Source organism: Ovis canadensis, chromosome 7 (genome assembly GCF_042477335.2).
Source record: "Ovis canadensis isolate MfBH-ARS-UI-01 breed Bighorn chromosome 7, ARS-UI_OviCan_v2, whole genome shotgun sequence".
In the NCBI taxonomy this organism is placed as follows: Eukaryota; Metazoa; Chordata; class Mammalia; order Artiodactyla; family Bovidae; genus Ovis; species Ovis canadensis.
Window position 1 is genome coordinate 60,110,844 of NC_091251.1, and position 21,556 is coordinate 60,132,399.

Below are 21,556 nucleotides of genomic sequence, written 5' to 3' on the forward strand. Positions count from 1 at the left end.
GGAGGTAACCCACACAGCTTGGCCTGTGTGTGGCCCCTGAACATGGCACTCGGGCTGAAAGTGCACTCAGTTTCCCCAGCCCCTCTTTCCTGACCAGGCTCTTTCCTCTGCCACAGCTGTCACCTCCCAGGGAGCCTGGGAGCCCTGTGCTTTCATCCATTCTCCACTTTCTCCTAAACAAGGGATTGTTCACATGTATTGTAGCATTTTCCACAATGAATAAAATTAAGTCATCATCAGGATTTTCCGCAAACCCAAAACTCTATCTGGAAAAAGGATGTAATGGGGCTCTGATTTTCTGTCCCATTTACGTGTGTAAAATAGTTTGAGGGGTTAAGAGTGGCTTAAAAGTGGTCAAAGACTTTGCTAATGCTTCTGTAAAACTCTCCGAAATTCCCTGACATTTCCTTTAGGGTTTAAGTCCCTGCTCTTTCTTTAACTAAAAACTTCATTTTAGGCTAAATTTTGTCATTAGATTTGAAACAAATAAAACCACTTGTGCAGTCGGAAAATAAATTATAAATTAACATATCCTAAGATCAACTCTTTCCGTAATAGTATCTACACTCCGTTACTTTTAGTGAAATATATCTGACTTTCTGGCTGCGAAATTTGCCCTTTATGTATTGGGTGGGCCAAAAAGTTTGTTGGGGTTTTTCTGTAACATCTTATGGAAAAGCCCAAACAAACTTTTTGGCCCACCTGATACACTTAGTACCTGAGTTACATACTCCAGATAAACAATCTACGTTCATGTTCTTAGAAAGTTGGCTCGGAAATTCACTGGCGTGCCAGTGGTCAGGACGTGGTGCTTTTACTGCCATGGGTCCTTGGTTCCATCCCTGGTTAGGGCATCTAGTTTCAAGTTTCATTTAGGTGATCTTGGCTCTGTTTTCACACAAACAAATCTGCCTAGGGAACCAGGATCCAGCAAGCCAAGTGGGGAAGCAAAAAAAAAAAAAAAAGAGAGAAATAAAACAGCTAATTGCAGTTGTTACTATAATTACTGAAGCCTTCTATGAGAGACAACTGAATGTTGGGCAAAGCATGAGACAGGAAGTCAGCTTATATGGGTGATTCTAGCTTTGCTGCAGGTTGTACAACCTAGTATAAGTCACGTTACCTCTGTAAGCTGCAATCTCCCCACCCATGGAATATAAAGATTCAGAGCATAGATTCTGGAGCTTTTGTATATGTTTGAATCACTGTCCACTTGCCAGCTATGACACCTTGAAAAGTCACTTAACCTCACCGTGGCTTGGTTTTTTCATCTGTAAAATGGGGATAATTTGTACAATTGTCATTAGTATCTTTCCCCCTAGAACTGTCATAAAGACTAAGGACAAAATGTGTGTGTGTGTGTGTGTATGTGTGTGTGTGTGTGTATGACTGTGTATGTGTATATGTATGTGTGTATGTATTTGTGAGCATAGCACATAGTAAACTCTACCTCAGTGTCAACATTTATCATCATTGTTAATGTTATTACCTACAAAGTGAGGAGAATTTAGACCAGATAATATCTAAAGTTCCATCCCACTATGAAAATCTGTGACTTAGAAGACAGGATTTCTATCTGAAGAATCTAGACCTTGGCTCTACTGATGCGCAGTCATGGTTGAGGAGGTGAGCTGATTCGCTTGTCACAAAATGAGTTACCCAACTGAGCTCAGACCAGAAAACAGGTCTCCTCACTCTTAGTTCCAAGGTATTTCACTATACCAGACTGTTTGTCTGAGAGACTGCACTAACTCCTTAGCTTTTACTCCATCTGAGCATTTTCTTCTCTGCTGAAATGGAGACTTAAAATTAGGAAAGTGTCTAAAATCTTATCCTTGCCAAATCAAGTATGAATTTTGATCAAAGGCAGCTGGTGAGAATGCAGCCACTGCCCTCTACTGGTCATGGAACATAGCATCATTTGTTATTTCTTCTAAAAGCTGGACTCAAAACAGGTAGGGGCGACAATTTTTAGGATGAAATGAAACAAGAAGATGATTGACCGTGTTAACTAGAGAAAAACAGGATCTGGAAGATAATACCGAGAGCCTCTTCCCATTCTTCCCCTTCCAGGATTCTCCCAGCTTCCCTGTGAACCCTTCATCTACATCATTTTCCCCCCATATTTATAAAAATTGGTTTACTGTTTACACATTTATTTTCTTGTTTATGCGTCCCCATTATTTTTGTCTTTATTCCCCACTTCTCTTCACAAGCATCACTGATTCTGAGACAAATAATTTACTGGTTTCTCCCTCTTTCTCTCTCTCAGTTTCTGTCTCCCTTTCCTGTATTTTTTCCTTTCATCTATGTTTTATTGTTTATGATGTTTACTTATGTTGTTTTCACGTCTGTATGTTGCCAAGGAGGGCTATTGAGTTTACTGTGTTTCAGTTTCCCTAAGGAGATTCTAGTTTCAAGCTTCATTTACGTGATCCTGGCTCTGTTTTCACACAAACAAATTTGATTCTGTTTGAAGAAAGCAGTAACAAACTTCTAAATAAATAGTCTTATTAGTGTTCCTAAGTTTGCACTTGACACCATTGTTTTAAATAACTTTCTTATTCTATATTCAAGATGCAAGAAGGGGATCACTTTGGGGTATGATTTTGTATTCTTGGAATCTTATCCATTTTTCTTTAGAATACTTCTTTTTTTAGCCACATCCACAGCTTGCAGGATCTTAGTTCCCCAACCGGGGATTGAATCCACACCTGCTGCAGTGGAAGCCTGGAATCCCAACCACTGGGCCACCGGACAATTTCCTTAAAATACTTCTTTAATTGTCCTTCCCTTCTGTAACAATTATTAGCAACTTATTTCATGCTGTTAGTCCCTTACATCGAGATTTCAGCAGCCTTCTCATTGGTCCTCCAACCTCTCCACCTTTCAGTCCACCAGCGGCAGAACTACATGTTCTGTCTCCCCAAATACAGTGTTCATTATGTCAGCTCCCCCTTGAGAATCCCACTGACTCATTTTGTCAGTCAAGTCCATACTCTCAGTCTCCACATTCAGATCCTTCAGGATTTGGACTCTTACCTACCAATACTCCTGTTTTGAATCATCACTTTATCACATCTTCCTATCTCCTACAAATGCCACATTTGTTCTTTCAATTACCATCCCTCAAATGGGGAACAGGCCCACTGCCTCATACCACTGGCCTCTGCCTACCAAACCCTCCCCGTTCTTCAAGATCCAGTCCAAATGTTCCTCTTCTGCCAAGAAGCATCGCCTAATTTTCCTCATCTCTCCCTTCCCTGATAGCACCTATTACCTTTGTTTTTCTTTCTCTTCTGATATGATTCAACCTTATGCTGTCTAATGTCTTGAATTGTCCTTTCCGCGCGTCTGTACATGTTCACCAGATTGTAAGTTCCTTGAGAAACTTATTTGGCTTCTCTTTCTTTAATATCTCCAAAATCCTTATACTTCAGTATGAGAACAAATGTTTTATGTAACAGATGCTGTTATCCTCTCTGTTCTGAGTGCTCAACTTATTTAATTCTCACAGAAGCCCTGTAAAATAGGTACTATTTTTCTCATTTTACAGATCAGGAGACTGAAGCACAGAGAGGTTAAGTAACTTACCTAAGGTCACAGAACTACTAAATAGCAGAGCTGAGATTCCAACCCAGTCAATCTGGCTGCAAAGTCCAGCTCTTAAACACCACACTATATATAACGACTGGGCAGGCTTTCAGCAATGCTTGTTCTGAATTTTGCAGGAAAAGCAAACACCACACATAATTGTCGTCATACAAAATACCATTTCCTAATTTTTCAGAGTAGTCCCTCCCCATAAATGTATGTGGCAGATGTGTCTTCATAAAAATGCTAAGTAGAGATTGTGTCAGTCATTTCTCACAACTTGTCTAGGTCGATATTTGCTTACTCCCAGACACTAGTGTAAAGGCACAGAAAGTCAAGATTAGCAGGGTCTTTGAAGGCATGCAATCTTATTGTTAAATGTTGGCTTTGCCTGTCCTTCTTCCTGCTCTAAAACACAGAATAGTTCCAAATTACTTACTTAAATATGGTTTAATTACTTACTTAAACCTGGTTCAGCCTGTTGCTTTATACTTGTTACCTTTTAAATTGAATAATTGAGTAGGGAAAACACTGATTATCCAAAGAAGAATGGCTTTTCATGTTGTGATCTCCTGTTTTTCTCCTTAGAACACCTTGCACAGAATATATCTAAATCACATCTGGAAACTTGCCAATACTTGAGAGAAGAGCTCCAGCAGATAACGTGGCAGACTTTTCTGCAGGAGGAGATTGAGAATTATCAAAACAAGGTAAACTCTGAACAGTTTTACCTAAGATTGAAGCAACGCTGGGAGATGTAAAAGATTTGAATACAAACAGACCAAAAAATGAATGTCTTTCATCAGATACCAGATTTCTGTTTAATAATCTTTCTTCCAGAGCTGATTATGTTCCTGGGGCTTTGTCACCTTACTGAAATGTCACTGTGCAACATTTCAGAAATAGCACAGAGAGTCTGTTGTTCTGATGACTGTACATGTTTGTCCCATCATTTATCTACAGGGGGCTAGATTAAGCTGCTTCCAAAAGCCTCAATGAGTTGGGATTTTTCCCAATATCACAATGAGAGATTTCATGGTCTGGAAGTCGATGTAAAATAATAGCCTCATGGTTTCAGAGGTTAAAAAGAAGGAATTTAGAGAATATGTGTTAAAAAAAAAAAAAGATGTGGAAGCTGTGATCCTAACTCCAGTCTGAATCTAACAATGTGAGACTGACAAGCGGTTCGGCTGCTCCTCATCTATTACTATAAGACGCACTGCTCAACAGATTACTTAAATGGGAGGGCAGGGCTGGAGAAGGGGCACATTTAATTATCCATTCTGCCCTTAGTAAAAGAAAATGCTTCGATTTCCCCTCCAAATCATGGAAATGCTGGCTTAGGAAGTACCGTGGAGATTATTGAGGTTAATCTTCCTCTTCATCTAGCAAGGAAACTAACATCCCTTAGCATATGGCTGGAGATTGAAAACATCAGGACTAGACCATGAGCCCTGGCTCCTAATTCAGTATTTCTCCCACTCTCTTATATTGGTGGAAACAGCCTTAAACTACGATTGGGAAAGTAAGTGAGCAGCAAGACGGACCCAGGTTAGCCTGTAACTAAATTGGAGAGTGGCTATATAAAAAGGCATTAAGCATGACAGGTTGGGAAATAGCAGCACATCACCTTGTTTGCCTTTGAGGTAACACGAGCAGCCTCAGTTACAATGGGAAGCAGGAAAGCATTACACAACCACAAGGTGTGCAAAATAGGATTCCGAGCCAGAAATGCTGGGGTTTAAATCCCAGCTCCAGTACCTCCTAGCTGTGAAACCTCTTTGAGCGTTTGTGTTCATTTATGGCAAATGAAAGAACGTTCTCGTGAAAGTGAAATGAGACAAGAATGTCAGAAAGCACCCAGCTCATAGCAGGCACACAGGAAATGTAACTGACTCCCCTTTCTTCCCTTCCTCAAGTAAAGTGGTATGAAATTCCCCGAGGCCAAGTAATTGCTTAAAAGGAGAGATTCTACTTTCCCGCTCTCTGTGGCCCAGGGTTAAAGCAGCGGCATGCGTGACTTTCCTCATATGGGTTTTCATCTGCTGCTGCATATATGCCCACAACATCTCCCCCCTGCCCTTTGCTAACAAAATGGCAAGAGAGGAATTGAAGGAGACAAGAAAGAACTTGGAAGCAATCATTGTAACCCAAGTAACTGGCCAACTGTTTATTCTTAAATCCTCTAGCTTTGGGGGGTCTATTTCCAAAGAAAGATTGTACACAATAGGAAAACTTAAAACAACTGAGTCAAAGATATGGGTAACCGTGGATGTTAATATATTTCCCTCTTCAACAGCAGCGGGAGGTGATGTGGCAATTGTGTGCCATCAAAATTACAGAAGCTATACAGTATGTGGTGGAGTTTGCCAAACGCATTGATGGATTTATGGAACTATGTCAGAACGATCAAATTGTGCTTCTCAAAGCAGGTATGTGCTTTGCAAATGAATTTTGAGATTTCTTCCTAACCTGCTTTCACCAGCTTATTAAAGAAATGCTTGGTAAGGAAGGTGTCGGGAACAGTTTTTCTCCAAATGATAATAGCTCAGGTTTCACTTGCAGAAACTAAGGAATTTTTTTTAAATGTTTGAGTTATTTGAAGGAAACATTCTCTCCATTTTGCTTCTTCTCTCTGTGAAAAGATTAATTTGAAAGACACCTGCATTCCCCAGTCCTAACCATCACCTGTGTTTTGTTCCTGTGCCCCAGGTCCTCAGGATGTTTTGATAATTTGTTAGGAAGATGGCTGTTTATGGCATTCAGAGAGATATCCCTGGCTTTCTGCTTGTTTGTTTTAATAACAGGACTCTATGTGTTTCTGGGCTTCCCAGGTGGCTCAATGATAAAGAATCTGCATGTCAGTATAGGAGAACCAGCGACTGCTGGTTCCATTCCTGGATCAGGAAGATCCCCTGGAGTATGAAAATGACAACCTGTTCCAGTATTCTTGCCTGAAACATTCCATGGACAGAGGAGCCTGGAGGGCTGCAGTCCATGGGGTTGCAAAGAGTCAGACACAACTGAGCACACGTGCACACGTGTTTCTAGCAACTCCAAGACTGTATTTTTGCAGGACACAATCTCTCTTCAGTACTACAGGCCTTAGCTTAGGCAGAAGTCTTTAATTACCCTAGTGAACTCTGCCCTTCTAAATAAAGAGATAAGATGACTGAGTGCCCATGGGCTAAGCCCAGCCCTGTTGACTCAGAAGGGGGGTCTCTAAGGTCAAAATCAACTCACCAAGACAGAATAACCCATTCCATTTCTGCCTTTGCTCAGGTTCTCTAGAGGTGGTATTTATCAGAATGTGCCGTGCCTTTGACTCTCAGAACAATACCGTGTACTTCGATGGGAAATATGCTAGCCCCGATGTCTTCAAATCCTTAGGTAAGAAAACCTCTGGGTGCTTCGTCTTCAAATCAGGGCTAGGGGAAAAGATGGGAGTTGGGTGATAGCTCTTGAACAAAATGGAAATCGTGGAGTTTTTTGGATATAAGAGTTAAAGGATGTTATACACTAATGCATACCTGTGTTAATAATACTTTCTGATTAATTACCATAGAAAATTTACACAGCTCAAATGCTTTGTGTCCATATGATATGTAAAGGTCTAGAGTTTCATTTTATCTATTTGGTCATCAAAGAAATTTATGTTATATATTCTTCAGTTCCCTTCCAGATTTTAAGAACCAGGTTTGCAGGGGATATGTTTATTCAGTAAACTGGAAGATATGATTTGCTACATAAAATCAAGCAAAGACCTGAAAGTCTGCCCTTCCATACCCCTCAAATAACAATGTTAATGAGATATCAAAGAAAGAAGGTATAGTTAAGTGAAACTGTGGCATATACCTTAGAAAAAAGTTATTTTAGATGTCTATAAATAAAGTGAGATGAAGTTATTAAGATTGGGATAGTATCCAAGATATGTTGTTAAATGATTTCAAAAACAATTAAATGGCATATATATTTGAGAATATATATTTGAGAGGTATATATATATATACATATATATATATACTTGAGAATAGCCCTTTGACATTTAGCTATATGCACATAATATGGAAATCTGAAAGAACAGACACCAAACTTAACCAATTTTGGGGGGTGGATATTTTTTTATGGAACTTTCACATTCTACGTTTTCAGTTCTATGATAATTATAATGGTTCTACTACCATAAAGTGTCATTTGTTTTCATTTTTAAGCGTGTTCTTTTAACACGCTTGTTTGTTTTAAGGAAAACAAAAAATGAGTGAAATTAGCATTTCAGACTATAGCTGTTAGACTCTGTTGGTTAAGAGTGTGGGCTCTGAAGTTAGGCATCTAGCTTTGACTCTCAGGCTGTTACTTCCTCCCTGTGGAATCTTGGGTACATTCCTTTTCTTCCCAAGTTTGTTTCCTCGCCTTTACAGTGGGGGTAGTAACAATACTACTTTCTTCATAGGGCTGTTGTAGTATCGACAGAATGCCCAGAAAGCCCTCTCGGAGCAGCACCTGACATAGTAATCACCTAATAACAGTTCACTGTCAATGGTACTTCCCTGGCAATCCAGTCCTTAACGCTCTGTGCTTCCTCTGCAGGGGATACTGATTAAATCCGTGGTCAGGGAACTGAGATCCCACATGCCATGTGGTGTGATCAATAAAAGAATACATGTATATATCTTAAATTACAATATTTTAAAAAAACTCCCTCTCATTGTGAATGATGATATTGGTAGTAATGGTGATGGTGGCTAAACTGATTTTTTCTTTTAAGGTTTGAAAGTATTAAACTACAAGAAATATTATTGGTATTCTCTCTGATCTTCAACTTGTAGATCTCTCTTCACTTTTTTCCATCTTTTTTTCTCTAGGATAATAACTAAAATCCTAACCTGTCTTTAATTTTGGCAGGTTGTGAAGACTTTATTAGCTTTGTATTTGAATTTGGAAAGAGTTTATGTTCTATGCACCTGACTGAAGATGAAATTGCATTATTTTCTGCATTTGTCCTGATGTCAGCAGGTAAGATAACCAAATACAATGGTTTTTAAACTGTCCAAGTAAGGAATTTTTACAAGTACACAACTTAGAATGGCTATAGAATATTCAGAGGGATACCAAGAGAGACTGCCATCCTCGTTAAAATCTAATTTTCAGTTTTTCAGGTAACAATCCCTCTGCTACACACATTTATACATGTCCTATTTTAAGAAGACCTCATACTATTCTGATAAACTCTTAAGAGATGAGAATTGAATAAAACCCCGTCTACAATTAACCTCCTGATAACAAGAAAAATGCTGTGGTAGAATAGGCTTGCCCTCCTTAACACCAATCTCCAAGATAACATGGTGTTTAAAACCTTCTCTTTTTTCTTAAAGTCCATTTGGATGTCGCCCACAAGTTTGTCTGAATTTTATCTCTGTTTTTAACCAGTACTGCCTCTTGGTGATAATCACTTTTGAAAATTTGCTATCTTCCTTTTGGAATTCTTAGTCATAAAGATTCTATCCTAAACTAACAACCCTTAATTAATTTGGCATTCTCTTGACAATTTTAGTTCCCTTGTACTCGTAAGACAATTTTCATATTTTTTGTAATGGCTAGGAGAATTGATATGAGTATTTCATTCAGAAATGTAACTTTTAGAAAGTGTTGAGGGGCTGTGGTGGTTTCATTTGCACTTGTTTGAGCATGGTTTTAGATTTAAATGACTATCTTTTTGGAAGGGGAGGACCCTCCTTTCCTTCAGATGTCAATAAAAATGGAAAGGCTTAGCTCTCTGTTCTGTGTCATAGATTAGCTTTCTTCTTCTTTAGGAGCAAATTTTGAATGAGGGGTGAAGGTGGCCTAAGAGTCCCTGACTCTGCATTGTGGTGTAATAATCTGTGTCTAAGAGTCAGGAGGAATTGGGTGTTCTGATACCATGCTGGAAGTCTAAGGAGTCTGGTTTTTCACATTTAGATCGCTCATGGCTGCAGGAGAAGGTAAAAATTGAAAAGCTGCAACAGAAAATTCAGCTAGCTCTTCAACATGTCCTACAGAAGAATCACCGAGAAGATGGAATACTAACAAAGGTGAGAGCTAAGGTTTCCAGCTGACACAGCTGACTTATCCCTTGCCAACGTTCACACCAATCATGTTTGTAAGTCATCCCACCAGACCCCAGAATTCTCAGTAAGTGACAAGCTACTGAAAAGAAAGAAGTATCTCCATTTCAGAAAATTCTCTTGTGCCAAAATTCAGGTTAAGTCTGTCTATTATCATTGGTTATAAAGTGTCCTGGAATAATGGAGCAATGATAGAATTTTTTTTTAAGTATTAATCATTCTGAAACCACCCCCCTACCCTATTCCATAAGAGATGGGCAGAAGGCAGAGTTAATGTCCCATACTGATATAAACTAGAGAACTTAGAATTTAAATCTTGGAATTTAGAAGAAGGAAGTGATGAAGGACTAAAGCATCCAGAATAACCATCTATTTTAATTTTAGTTCTGTTTCCATTAAAGTCATTAATAATCAACAATAAATGGCTTTTGTATTTTCTTCATCAGTTTCTCATTACTACCCTGTATGCAAAACATAAGATTTCTTTTGTGCTTATTATCTTTCACAGTAAAGATATAATTAGGATGACAATTTAAAATAGGCTAATACCCTTCGGTGCTAGTGCTAGTAGTATGTATTTAGTCTTAGAAAAATCAGCCCTGTTCTTTCTTGGATTATTTTATTTGTTTTATTGTTCCAGATGATGATTTGAAAGGTTTGGGGTTTTCTTCCTGTTTGCTTTCATTCTTTTCTCCTGATAGCGAGGCAAGGTCAGAAAGAAGTTGGGGGTTAATTGCAGTTTGTTTTTGATTTTGCATCTCTTAAATGAGACACTGAGGCAGGAATGGGAAATGGAAGAAGACCTCCTCTTCATCTTCTTGCCCCAAGGCCAGGATACCATTAGGGTCTTTGATTATAGAGAACACCTAACACATAACACATGGTCAAGACTGATGCTCTGGTGAAACATTTCTTAGGATTGTTCTGAGTTGAATATTCTGTGCAGTACAGAGCTTTAGAGTTTAAAAAGCATCTGTGCAAGTCATGCTGCTGTCCTCAGCAGGTAAATAGTCAATGCTGAGACTCCACCAGTCATGTTAACTTTTTTTTTTTTTCCCCAAATGAGGGCCTTTTGCTCAGACCCAGAATTGCTTTGTTCTAAGCAGAGCTCTTTCTAGAGAAGAAAGTTGTTGCCGTTGGAGTTAGCTAGTATTCCTTTTGCATAAAATATGTAACAGATGGCTTTGCATGTAGTAGCAGTGACTTTATCTACCTATGGCTGCCCTTTTGCCCACTTCTCTGGTCTCTGCCACCACATCTCTTCCTTTTCCCCAGTGGTAAAAGGTAGGGTTCAGGATGATAGAGCAGAAAGCATGTTGGAACAGGAGGAGGAAGTAAGAGACTTGAATTCTTTTGCTTATGAACATCTTTCCGGATTACAGATTATCGAAGACAATATTTGTCTTCAAAGTCATATTTAACATATGCCTGGTATTCTATATCATTTATTTTTACCATCCCTCTGTTACTAGATGTTTAAGCTGTATCAAGTGTGTTTCATCATTGTAAATGGTGTTGTGACGCTCATCCAGATTCCCTGATTTTTGATTCTTGCATTTCTTCTCTCCTGACCCCATGTCCTTTCTTCCACTTACAGTTAATATGCAAGGTGTCTACATTAAGAGCCTTATGTGGACGGCATACAGAAAAGCTAATGGCGTTTAAAGCAATATACCCAGACATTGTGCGACTTCATTTTCCTCCATTATACAAGGAGTTGTTCACTTCAGAATTTGAGCCAGCCATGCAGATTGATGGGTAAATGTATCACCTAAGCACTTCTAGAATGTCTGAAGTCCAAACAATGAAAAGCAAACAAACAAATCAATTAACCGAGACACTTTATATGGCCCTGCACAGACCTGGAGCGCCAACACACTGCACATTCTTTGGTGATCGGGGTCAGGCAAAGGAGGGGAAACAATGAAAACAAATAAAAGTTGAACTTGTTTTTCTCATGCATATGATTTCCATTATGCCTACAGATATGGACCCTTTTTCTGTCTCGACTTCTTGATCGTTGACCTCTGTTTACAGCAGAAGGCGGGTACTAAAGTTGGAAGATGTCCTTTTCTTGTAGCTCACTGCCCACAGACTTTCTACAGAGTCACCCATCTGTCGGTAACCACAGAGGGTCCAGCACTAATCGGTGACTGGTGTGCATAGCGGAGGTTGCAGCATTACTTTGCACAACTTGCTGTTTGTCTCATGAAGGAAGTTTTTATTTTTTTCACCGATTATTGCCAGTCAGCAGGACGGCACGAAAAGGGTCCATGGCACTAGCAACAATAGCATTATAATATATTACAGGGTAAATGGGCATGAAGACTATATATAGCTAAAAAGAGATATTGTTTATATATTGTTTTAATTAATATAAAATGTAGTTACTGGAGTAGCTTTTCCTGTTGAATTGATAAGGCACTTTCATTTTGCACCTTTTTTCTTTAAATTAAATGCTAGCGTGTTCACTGTCGTGTCGCATGTGCACCAGAAACACAGGTTTAACTGAGAAGGCTTGGAAGGTACGTCGGGAGGTATTTATGCTGCTGTTTACACAAATATTTTTAAAAGACTGGCTGGTCATATCTAGAAATCATGCTGTTGGATTAATTTTTTTTTTTTTTACATGTGAATTTGGAATAAGACACAGAACTCTCCCTAAATTGTACTTTGCTTTTTGGATAAGTTTAAGGATAGATGTGTTTATGCTTCATACAAAGTTGAGTGATTGATTGGGGTGGATGTACGCCCTCATGCACAGTATTTTTCCAAAGCTTTTGAGCATGCCACCTCATGGAGATTGGGGAGTGGGGGGATGCTCGTTTCACACAGTTGAGTAGACTCAGTCTCAACTTAGAATTCTTAGCCTTTAAGAACAGATCAGTAACCAGAATATTTATCAGAATCTAGCTTTTAGTAGAAGAAGGACCCAAAGATTTTTGTCTGGAGCAAACGCACACTCCCCATGTGTGAAGACATGAAGCATTTACTTCGTGAATGTTTATGTTCTTGGTATCATCTAGGAACCCTGAGACTTTCAGAGTGAATGGTTTCTAGACTAACTGCCTCTCCATGGTGTCATTCTAGAACACTCTTCTCCATATTTCACAGTCAATGGACAGGAGGGCAAAGGAAACATACGATGTTGAACCAGTTTCTCTTATTTAAATGTTAACTATTGTTAAGTCTTTAAAGTGAAGTCGATGCAAGCTGCAAACATTTTCTTCTGTATTTATCTTCACTAGAAAACTGTGGACTGTAATTTATTTTATTAAATCTTGAGAAGACAGTTTGGCTTTTGTATTCAGGCGAGAAATATTGAGTTGTTTTTGTTTAATTTTGTGTATGTGTGTGTCTTTTGTTTTTTATATAATCCCCAGTAGGGGGGAAGGGGAAAGAAACAGTCTGATAAGACAAGTGTGCATATTCTAAAATAAGTGACCTTTGGGAATATAGGTGTTTAGATGATTTTAGTCACACTTGGAGTGGGATTCAAACCTCTGGCCTGACATCAAAGACCATGTCTATAGAGAAGAGAGACCATCTTCCCATAGTGTAAAGGTGAGCATTTCCTAGCACCCTTTTACAGGGAAGAAAGGATCTCCTCTACCACCAGGGTTTCTTCCCCCATCCTCCAATCTTCTGCAGGAATTCAACTCCTGCTGGGTCACCCAGAGCCCTCCACTCGTTCTTAACTCCACTGACTTTCTGACTTGTTTCCTGAGGGACTTGGAAAAGGGGAAGGAACTATTCACACAGAAGTGTGTATGAAGCCTAAATAACATCTTTTTTTTTAAGTTTTTTTTTTTTTCAAAAATACAGTAAGGGTTTAAGCATAAAAGTAGATGATGAGAATAGTATTTACTTAAATTTCTTACAAGCATATAAAACTTTATGTGACTTTATATAGAGAGGTAACTATCAGCATATAGTATTTATATTTGGGCAAGAAGGGTTAAATCAAATCTTTAATTTAAATAAACGTTCCTTGAAAAATCAATAGTATTTATACTCTGAATAGAGTACCAACTTTAGTTCAGTTATTTATTTATCCTTTTTTTTCTCCCCCTGTTGTTTCTCCTTTTGGGAAGAAATGGCGTGTTTTATTTTGGTTGGGGTTTGTTTTTGCTTTTTTGTCATTTTGATTCACTAAATTTGGGGATGATTTTATTAAAGTCTATTAACTTCTTTTTAACCAAAGCTTTCTGAATATGACCAGCCTCAGGTGCTAGCGCATTAAAGAGCAACTAAACCTAATTCCAGTGTCCATTTGTGAAATGATGAGAGCTAATTGGACTTCTCTGAGGGTGAGAGAGAATACAATGTTGAACATAAATTTCTTTTCCCAGAAAGGATTTTGCATGTACCTAATGCAAAAAAAAAAAAAAAAAACATGCTCTAATCTCAGTAAGTCACTCCATGGTGACATTGTTTTTGGAGTAAACCAAGATACATTGACATGATGCTGCTACTAGGTCTTTGTGAAAGAAAAACAGGGTGTGGACTTTAAGACAAAGTACATCGACAGTGTAGGAACAGAGTAGTAGAGGCGCGCTCGGTGAAATGAGGGAACAACTATTATACGGATTGAAGTTGGGATCTGAAGTTAAACAATTTTTGTTGAAAAAATATGAAGTGCAGAGAAGGATGTGAAAAACTTTGTATTTTTATTTTCTTCCTTATTATAGAAATACCTGTGTGATGACACAAAATACTTGCTGATATAGAACAATTATTCTTAATCGTTCTTGTAATTAAAATTGCCTAAACTTAAATGTCCAATAGTCTTTTAAAGATTGGAATCACATCATTGTTATCCTGACTGCTATAATGCCTCTTATACAATTTTTAAACGTATGGTAAATAAGGCTTTTTGCACAAAGCCTGAACACCTTCGGTTACAGTGGTGTCCAAATGGTTGCATTGTGTTGTGAAGAAACTGGCCTTGGTCACAATGAAATCAAAAGTGCAGATGAAAAGTGCAAATTGTGGTTAAAGCTATGGATTTTTTTTTAAGTGTTCAGCATCCTAATTTGCTTTAAAGGTGTGGATTTTTTTTAAGTCTTCAGCATCCTAATTCACCCTTTCTAACTTAAAGAAAACATTACTTAAGACACTGCTTCTAAGTTTGGTTGTTCTTTATAGTGTGGATATTCAGATCTCTGTGAGTGTATGGGGATGGGCTGAGGGTCAGGTGAGGAGGGAGTGGGTGGGTGTGTGTGTGTGCGCGTGTGTGGTTTTTGTATGTATGATGTGTATGTGTCGGACCGCTTCTAGGCTACTAAGTGTCAATGGAAAAGAAAATGTATTCAAAATACTTAAATCAAAACTAGAAGATGGAAAAAAAAAAAGATTTATTCTATACAAAGCCTTGTCTGGACCACTTTAGAGAGACTTCTATTTTTTTAACCCTTCTATAAATATTTGATGGCACTTGAAATATTCCTGCAATAAAATGTGATTTGTGTAAAGAAAAAAAAGATTTTGTAATGTGAAACAAAGAAAGAAAGTAATGTAATTTTCTAAAAAAAGAAATACAAACAAACAAACTTTGTATTATTTTCTTGATGGAATTTGTCTATCTGTCTTTGGAGAACTTTTTATTTCATTGAATGTGCCATAGTAGAAATACGTGTTTTTAGTTTTAGACTTACGGAATAGCTGTTTGTGTTCCGACATTCCAAAATGCAAAACAACCTAGTAGAATCTTTAATGAAAAGGTTTAAGTAGGATGTAAGCTTCTCTCATTGTTGCTTTTTTGCACATGTTCTTCATTCCTCTCTAGTGCAATATGTACATAGAGCACTTCCAGGTGTACTTTGATCCCTCAGGGAAAATTACATATTTGTACAGTTTTTTTGGTTTTGTTTCTTTCTTTTTTTTTTTTTTTTTTTGCCTTTTGTTTTTGGCTAAGGAATGTCGATTGAATCACTTGTTATTGTTGAGAGGCAGCCAGATAATAATCCTAAAGCCACTGTTTCAAACATTGATTGTTTAAATCATCTGTCCTTCCAATGGTATTATTTGAAGATAATAATAATAAAAAATTATTTTCTGACAGTTCTTTGTGCTGATTGGTGGAAAAAAAGGGGTAAATAAGCACCTTACGATTGACTTACTGTGAATGACAATCCATCTTGATATCAATAATAGAAGCCCTATCATTTTGGAGTTCGGGTTATAAGAAACAAACAATGTGCTCAGGGATCTTCTAAAACTCTTAAAACAGGGTGGCCAGTACTACTGGGACAAAATTGTGTTTTGTATTGTTAATAATTATGATAATACTATCCCTCCAAGGCACAAGTGAACTGTGTAGAACTGCGTGTGTGTAAACTTCACTATTGTTCATTTTGTTTTGTTCAAAATGTATATATTCTTCGGTCTTATGTGCTTAAAACCATTGAATAACTTCCAGAACAGTATAAAGTGATGCCAGTATGTTCAAAAGATAAACTAATAGGTCATAATCAACCAAGAGCATCATTCAAAGTACAGTCCTACAAACTCCACTCACTGTTTCTCTAATAATTAAAATATTCTTGATATATTTAATTTATATCATTGTATATTAAAAGGTATTTCAAATTCTATATAGTATGTATAAAAATTTTTAGAAGTAGTCGTGAGATAAGAGCCCTGCCCATCAGTGCAGTGAGAGAGGTAAAAGATGAATTTTTTTTTTCCAAATACCAGCAAGTAACTCCTATTTTCACTGTGTTCTCCTCTAGAAACAAACAAACAGAAAATTCCTTTTGAGGGGATTTTAACTGTCTTTTACTTCCACATTTGTAATCCGTTGAGTTAATATAAGAGCAAATGGCTATAAAGAGAAACAAAACCCACCAATGTAACAGCAACATGAGCCAGTTTTTAGGGTAACATTTTATGTTTCTGAAACATTTTGAAAGTAGTTATTTGAATATGTTACTTTCCATAACCTCAGTGAACCTCAGTGTAATTGTTCGCTTTGATTCTTCCACACCTAGAGTACATTTTCAGAAGAAGCATTACCTATTTTCTTACCCCATGGAAAAGCAAAATTTAGGATAATTTTCCACGTTGTTTAGATAAAAAAAGGTGCCGTCACCTTGTTTTGATGATAAAGACTATGAAAACTGGCATAAATCTCTCTCTCCATATACATATATATATATGTGTGTGTTTATACACACACATACATGTACACACAGAAGTTATTAACATACACATTATACCATTTAGTTCCCAGTTCTTACCTAAAGATATGACACAGCAGATGCCCGTAAAAACAACTTTATCCTATAGATCAGGGTATATGCCCATAAATGCAGTTGCAACAGTAAATCATCTGTTATTAACAGTCTGTGATACACGTCTTCATTGTATTCCCAAAACACTAGTATTATTAAAGAGGTTCCACCAGATTTGATGAAAGAGACTTTCCTATTATTGTTTATTCTTAAGATAAGGCTGGCAAGCACTATCTTTACAAAGTAGTTGGTTTCACTTCTGGGTCTGTTTGCTTGTTTGTTTGTGTAAGTGAGCTCATTTTTGTCAGGCTCTCAGTACAGTTTTTAAAATAATCCAGAAGCCTGGCTTCATACTAAGGAGATATTGTAGACGCAGGGGATCTCCATGTTTAACCAGACCCTCAGAACTTAGAGCAATAAATACGTTCAGTCATTTATTTATTTATAAATGAATACTATCCCTATATTCAGTCCAAATAGAAACAATGTCTTTTCAGCAATGCAACATAACGTGGAGTCTTGTGTTAAGGTGAATATGAGAATTTTAAGGAGATGCCTAGAAAATCCATATTTGCTGTTGACATTTAGTGTTTGCCACAACAAACATCACACCTCTTTTTCTCTTTCCCTTCTAAGAACTGATGAAAGATAGCTTCCTGTTAGCTTTGACATCCTGTGTGTGCCATTATGTTGTTCTCCAAGAGCAATTAAGTTCTTTGCAGTGTTCGTGTGTGATTCCTTTCTCCTCATTATTACTTTAACATGGATGAATAGTATTCCTACGAACTTGGTTATCATTGAACAGATTGCATATGTAAATGCAGACAATTCTTGAGCAATATAGTGAATATGATTTCACACACACACAAATCTATATGTACTGTACACATCTTCCTGAATCTAAAACTCTCTTCTTAGCCACAATGGTTTGAAATCTCATATAAAACAGTGGTAAATTTTTAAACATTAGGACATTAGCTGGCTGCTTCTTTAAATGTACCTGTATTGTCTGCCTGCTCCTTTTGTGGAGATGTGTTTTTGTATTGGATGTTTGGGCCAATGGGAGGCTTCAAGCAACAACATATTTTCCCAGTTTCAATATATTTAACATACGACAAACCCCAGACAAGGCTTTTAATATGTATAAAGAACTGCAGTGTTAGGTGGTTTATTTGCAAACCGTTTTCAATGTTGTCCATTTTTATGGCACCTTTAACAATATTCTTGTTTCCAAAGTACAAAAAAAAAATAGGTTAAATAATCTAGCCATAACTGAATGTCAAGCAATAAAACAAATGACTTTTGTGCATAGACTTAAAAAAATACAAATTTTAGACATCTGCATGTAAATGCAATCTCTTGTTTACTGCTTTCTTCAACTTGAGCAATTGATTCCTTATTTACTATTAACTTAAGAACTTGTAATGGCCTGTAAACATTTTCTCTCTTACTCTTCTTTCAAATTACCTTCGTCCCTGCTTTTGAGTCATAATATTTAATGTTGTTCTGCACATCTCTATACAGTTAACTTTTTGGCTTTCATTCTGTATAGATAAGAAAATGTTATATTATAAACAGCCTACTCAGTGCAAATATTTATCTGTTTATCAAATCCACAATATGCTGTATAATACTGGTTTTACTATATAATCTATTTTAGACATAGCTGTTTAGAACTAGAGTGTGCTATTTTTGTGTTTTTCTGATGTGTGGTGCTAGATAAGTTACTTTTGTGAACAACAACAAAAAAAACCCTTTTATTCCTAGACAATACCACCTTTGGGTCTTGTTAATTTCACTGAGTATAACTATATATTTGTATATATATACATATATATATATCTACCTGTGCCCAACTGGCAGCTGTATCAGAGTGCTGGATTTGGGACATGCTTTTCTCTTTAAATACATAATATCATGATATAAATTATTCTAGAGTGTATTTAATTAGGATAAAATTACTTCCTTAGTATGGATATTTGACATCTATAGGGTGAATTTGTTTATAAATATGGATATATGAAAATGTATTAGCATTTACTTTATGTTTGCTACTTGGCTTTATACCATATCTCCTAAGCTGAAAAATAATTTGCCAGGCCTTCAAGATCCTAAAGAAACACTCTAGTTTAATGGAGTATTATTTTTTTTCTTACTAAGGCACCTTATTATTGGCACCTGACAGAGTTGTGTACTTAGCTCCTAATAGATAATACACATTTATATAAAATATCCTTGTTGGCTTGATGGCAGAATAAACCTTTCCCCTCCTACCTGAGCCATGAGAAGTATAGAGACATCCGCTATCATGGCAGAACATGGGCCATAAAGCAGCTTTGACAAGGGATGTTCTGTGTTAACTTGACCTCAACCAGTTCCATGAACTGAGTGAAGGACCTTCATTTAAAAGTCATTTAATAATGAGCTTAGTTAATTCTTTCACCTGTTCTCCCAAGACCTATCGGCTTTCTTAAAAAAAAAAAATCCACGTATATCAAATATCTAACTAAGGATGTAGTTAACCTTATTAAATATTGATTAGAATTGTTCTGTAATATTACCGAATTTGTAAGATCTTTAGCAAAGATTTTTGAGCAATTTATAAATATAGAGCAAATGTTTCTGTTTACTGCACTTTTTGTAATTGAAGGTGATAAATTCTCAAGCCATGGTTATTGGCTTCCATGCACTGAATATTTACCCACAATTCTAGACATTTTCCATTTTTATGGAAGAGTTGCTGTTACCTTAATTATAAATGCAATCATGTGGTTAATGAGAGCTAATGCTAATAGTTAACCTTTTAAAGTGAATTGGCTACAGTTTAGGGAGAAATCTCTTTGAATACAAATCATTTCATTCCTTATTGCTTCGCTTAGAAAGGGATTGAAACTTTTTTTTTGTTTAGCCCCATTTCGTATCCTAAGGTTCCTAAGGATAGAGATAGTATCTCTTTGTGTCTGCACAGTGGCCAGCACATGTCAGCATTTGATAATTGTTCAATGACAACAGGTATGCCCCAATTCCAACTTTTTCCCTGAGTTGTTTTGGTAAATTTATAAAGTATGCCAAGCCTTATGGTTAATACTTTCTTCTACAACCAAGTTTTAAAGCCACATTTTCAAAGACCACATGAAATGCTGATTCTAATTGTGTGTAGGTCTTGAGGATTAAGCACACAAATTTCACAAAACTCTGTGAGTAACAAACTCAGCCTTCTGTAAATATACATGCAAGTTCAGAAACAGTAATACTGTACCTATAAATATGCGCTGTCTGTTTTGTGTACAGTATGTAAAAACTCCTTTTCTGCCACACTAAAAATGCAAGCCATTTATGGGAATCCTAAAAAATAGTATTGTACTAAAACTTTGCTAATGATCTTTATTAGAGGATCATCCAACTTTTCACTGACATTGGGTTTTCTTTTCAATTCACTCTTACAGTAGTATGCTTATTTCCAGCCGTTTGTTATTTTATTGAGTCCTCAATTTAAAAAAAATATTTTGATTCATTTTGTAAATACAAGCTGTAAAAAAGAGAGATTTAATGTTGTCTTTTAAATACTCCGATTTTCATTCTAATATGAATGTTGTTATATTGTACTTAGAAACTGTACCTTTAATATTACATTACCTTTATTAAAAGTGCATTGAACACATCAATTTTAGATGTGCTTTATGTACGGTTATCCTATAATAAAATTTCAGCTTCTAATGGAATACTTGCCTCATTTTTCTTTCTTTTCTTTGGTTCTTGAGTTGCATGTACAGTTTTCTAGCTTGTTTCCATAGAATGGAGTAGGACAATCTTGCTACTCAAAGTGGGTCCATAGACCTGTGGCACTGGCATCACTCATAACCTTGACCTTGTCAGAAATGCAAAAACCTAGGCACCATCCCAGACCTACTAAAACAGGATGTGCATTTTCACAAAATCCCCAGGTGATTGGTTTGCATATTAACGTTTGAGAAGCACTGGTCTATAAGGCAGTACTTTAAAAAATATAATTTGTCTCTATTTTGCAGGGAACAAAACATATACAAGGATCGAGCTACCCTTTGATCAGAAAAGGCAAAGAAGGAAATTTCAACTTGTGAGGAAACATCTATTGATTGATAGTAGCTGCCAGAATTGCAGAAATGAGGATTCTCAAAGGAGTGCCATGACTGATCGGTGATATCTACTCTGAATGTAGGAGGGGAGAAAACCTGAACTCACACCACACTTTGTCATCTTTGCTTTAGAAATCATTAAAGGAGAATGTCAAAATGATGCCAAAGGCTTTAAAGTTGCCAAAGACTTTAAAAATTTGACTTTACTGGGCTATCATTGTATCATCCCAGCCTGGCCCCTTCTCTTGAGTAGATCAGATAGGAGTAAACCAATAGAGTTAACTTCAGCTAAATATCACATAATTTTAACAATGCAAAGCCTCATCACAAATTATTTTCAAAGTAATGTCAAGGACATTGATATTATAAAATATTTGGAAGTCAGACTGAAGTCAGACTAAAGGAAACTGAGTTGGGCTTTTCCTCCACCCACATTCCTAAGCGTCTCTTGCACTTAGTAAAATAAATATTTGAAATGATCTCCAAAGTCATTAAAATATAACAAGCATCA

At 36.8% G+C, this 21,556-nt stretch overlaps 1 protein-coding gene across 4 annotated transcripts in view; it reads left to right on the forward strand.

Moving 5' to 3' along the window:
• Positions 1–21,205, forward strand: part of RORA (RAR related orphan receptor A) — an 808,767-nt gene extending 787,562 nt beyond the window's left edge. For 2 of the 4 annotated variants that reach the window (XM_069596320.1, XM_069596323.1), the window contains 7 exons: positions 4,183–4,304; positions 5,894–6,026; positions 6,877–6,984; positions 8,497–8,607; positions 9,550–9,662; positions 11,293–11,453; positions 20,959–21,205. In XM_069596320.1, the coding sequence (XP_069452421.1) occupies positions 4,183–4,304; positions 5,894–6,026; positions 6,877–6,984; positions 8,497–8,607; positions 9,550–9,662; positions 11,293–11,453; positions 20,959–20,995 (785 nt within the window). In that variant the 3' untranslated portion in view covers positions 20,996–21,205. Of the gene's footprint in view, positions 1–4,182; positions 4,305–5,893; positions 6,027–6,876; positions 6,985–8,496; positions 8,608–9,549; positions 9,663–11,292; positions 11,454–11,680; positions 15,179–20,958 lie in introns of those variants that run through there. The other 2 variants (XM_069596318.1, XM_069596321.1) reach the window with 1 other exon arrangement.
• The last annotated feature ends 351 nt before the right edge of the window (positions 21,206–21,556 follow it).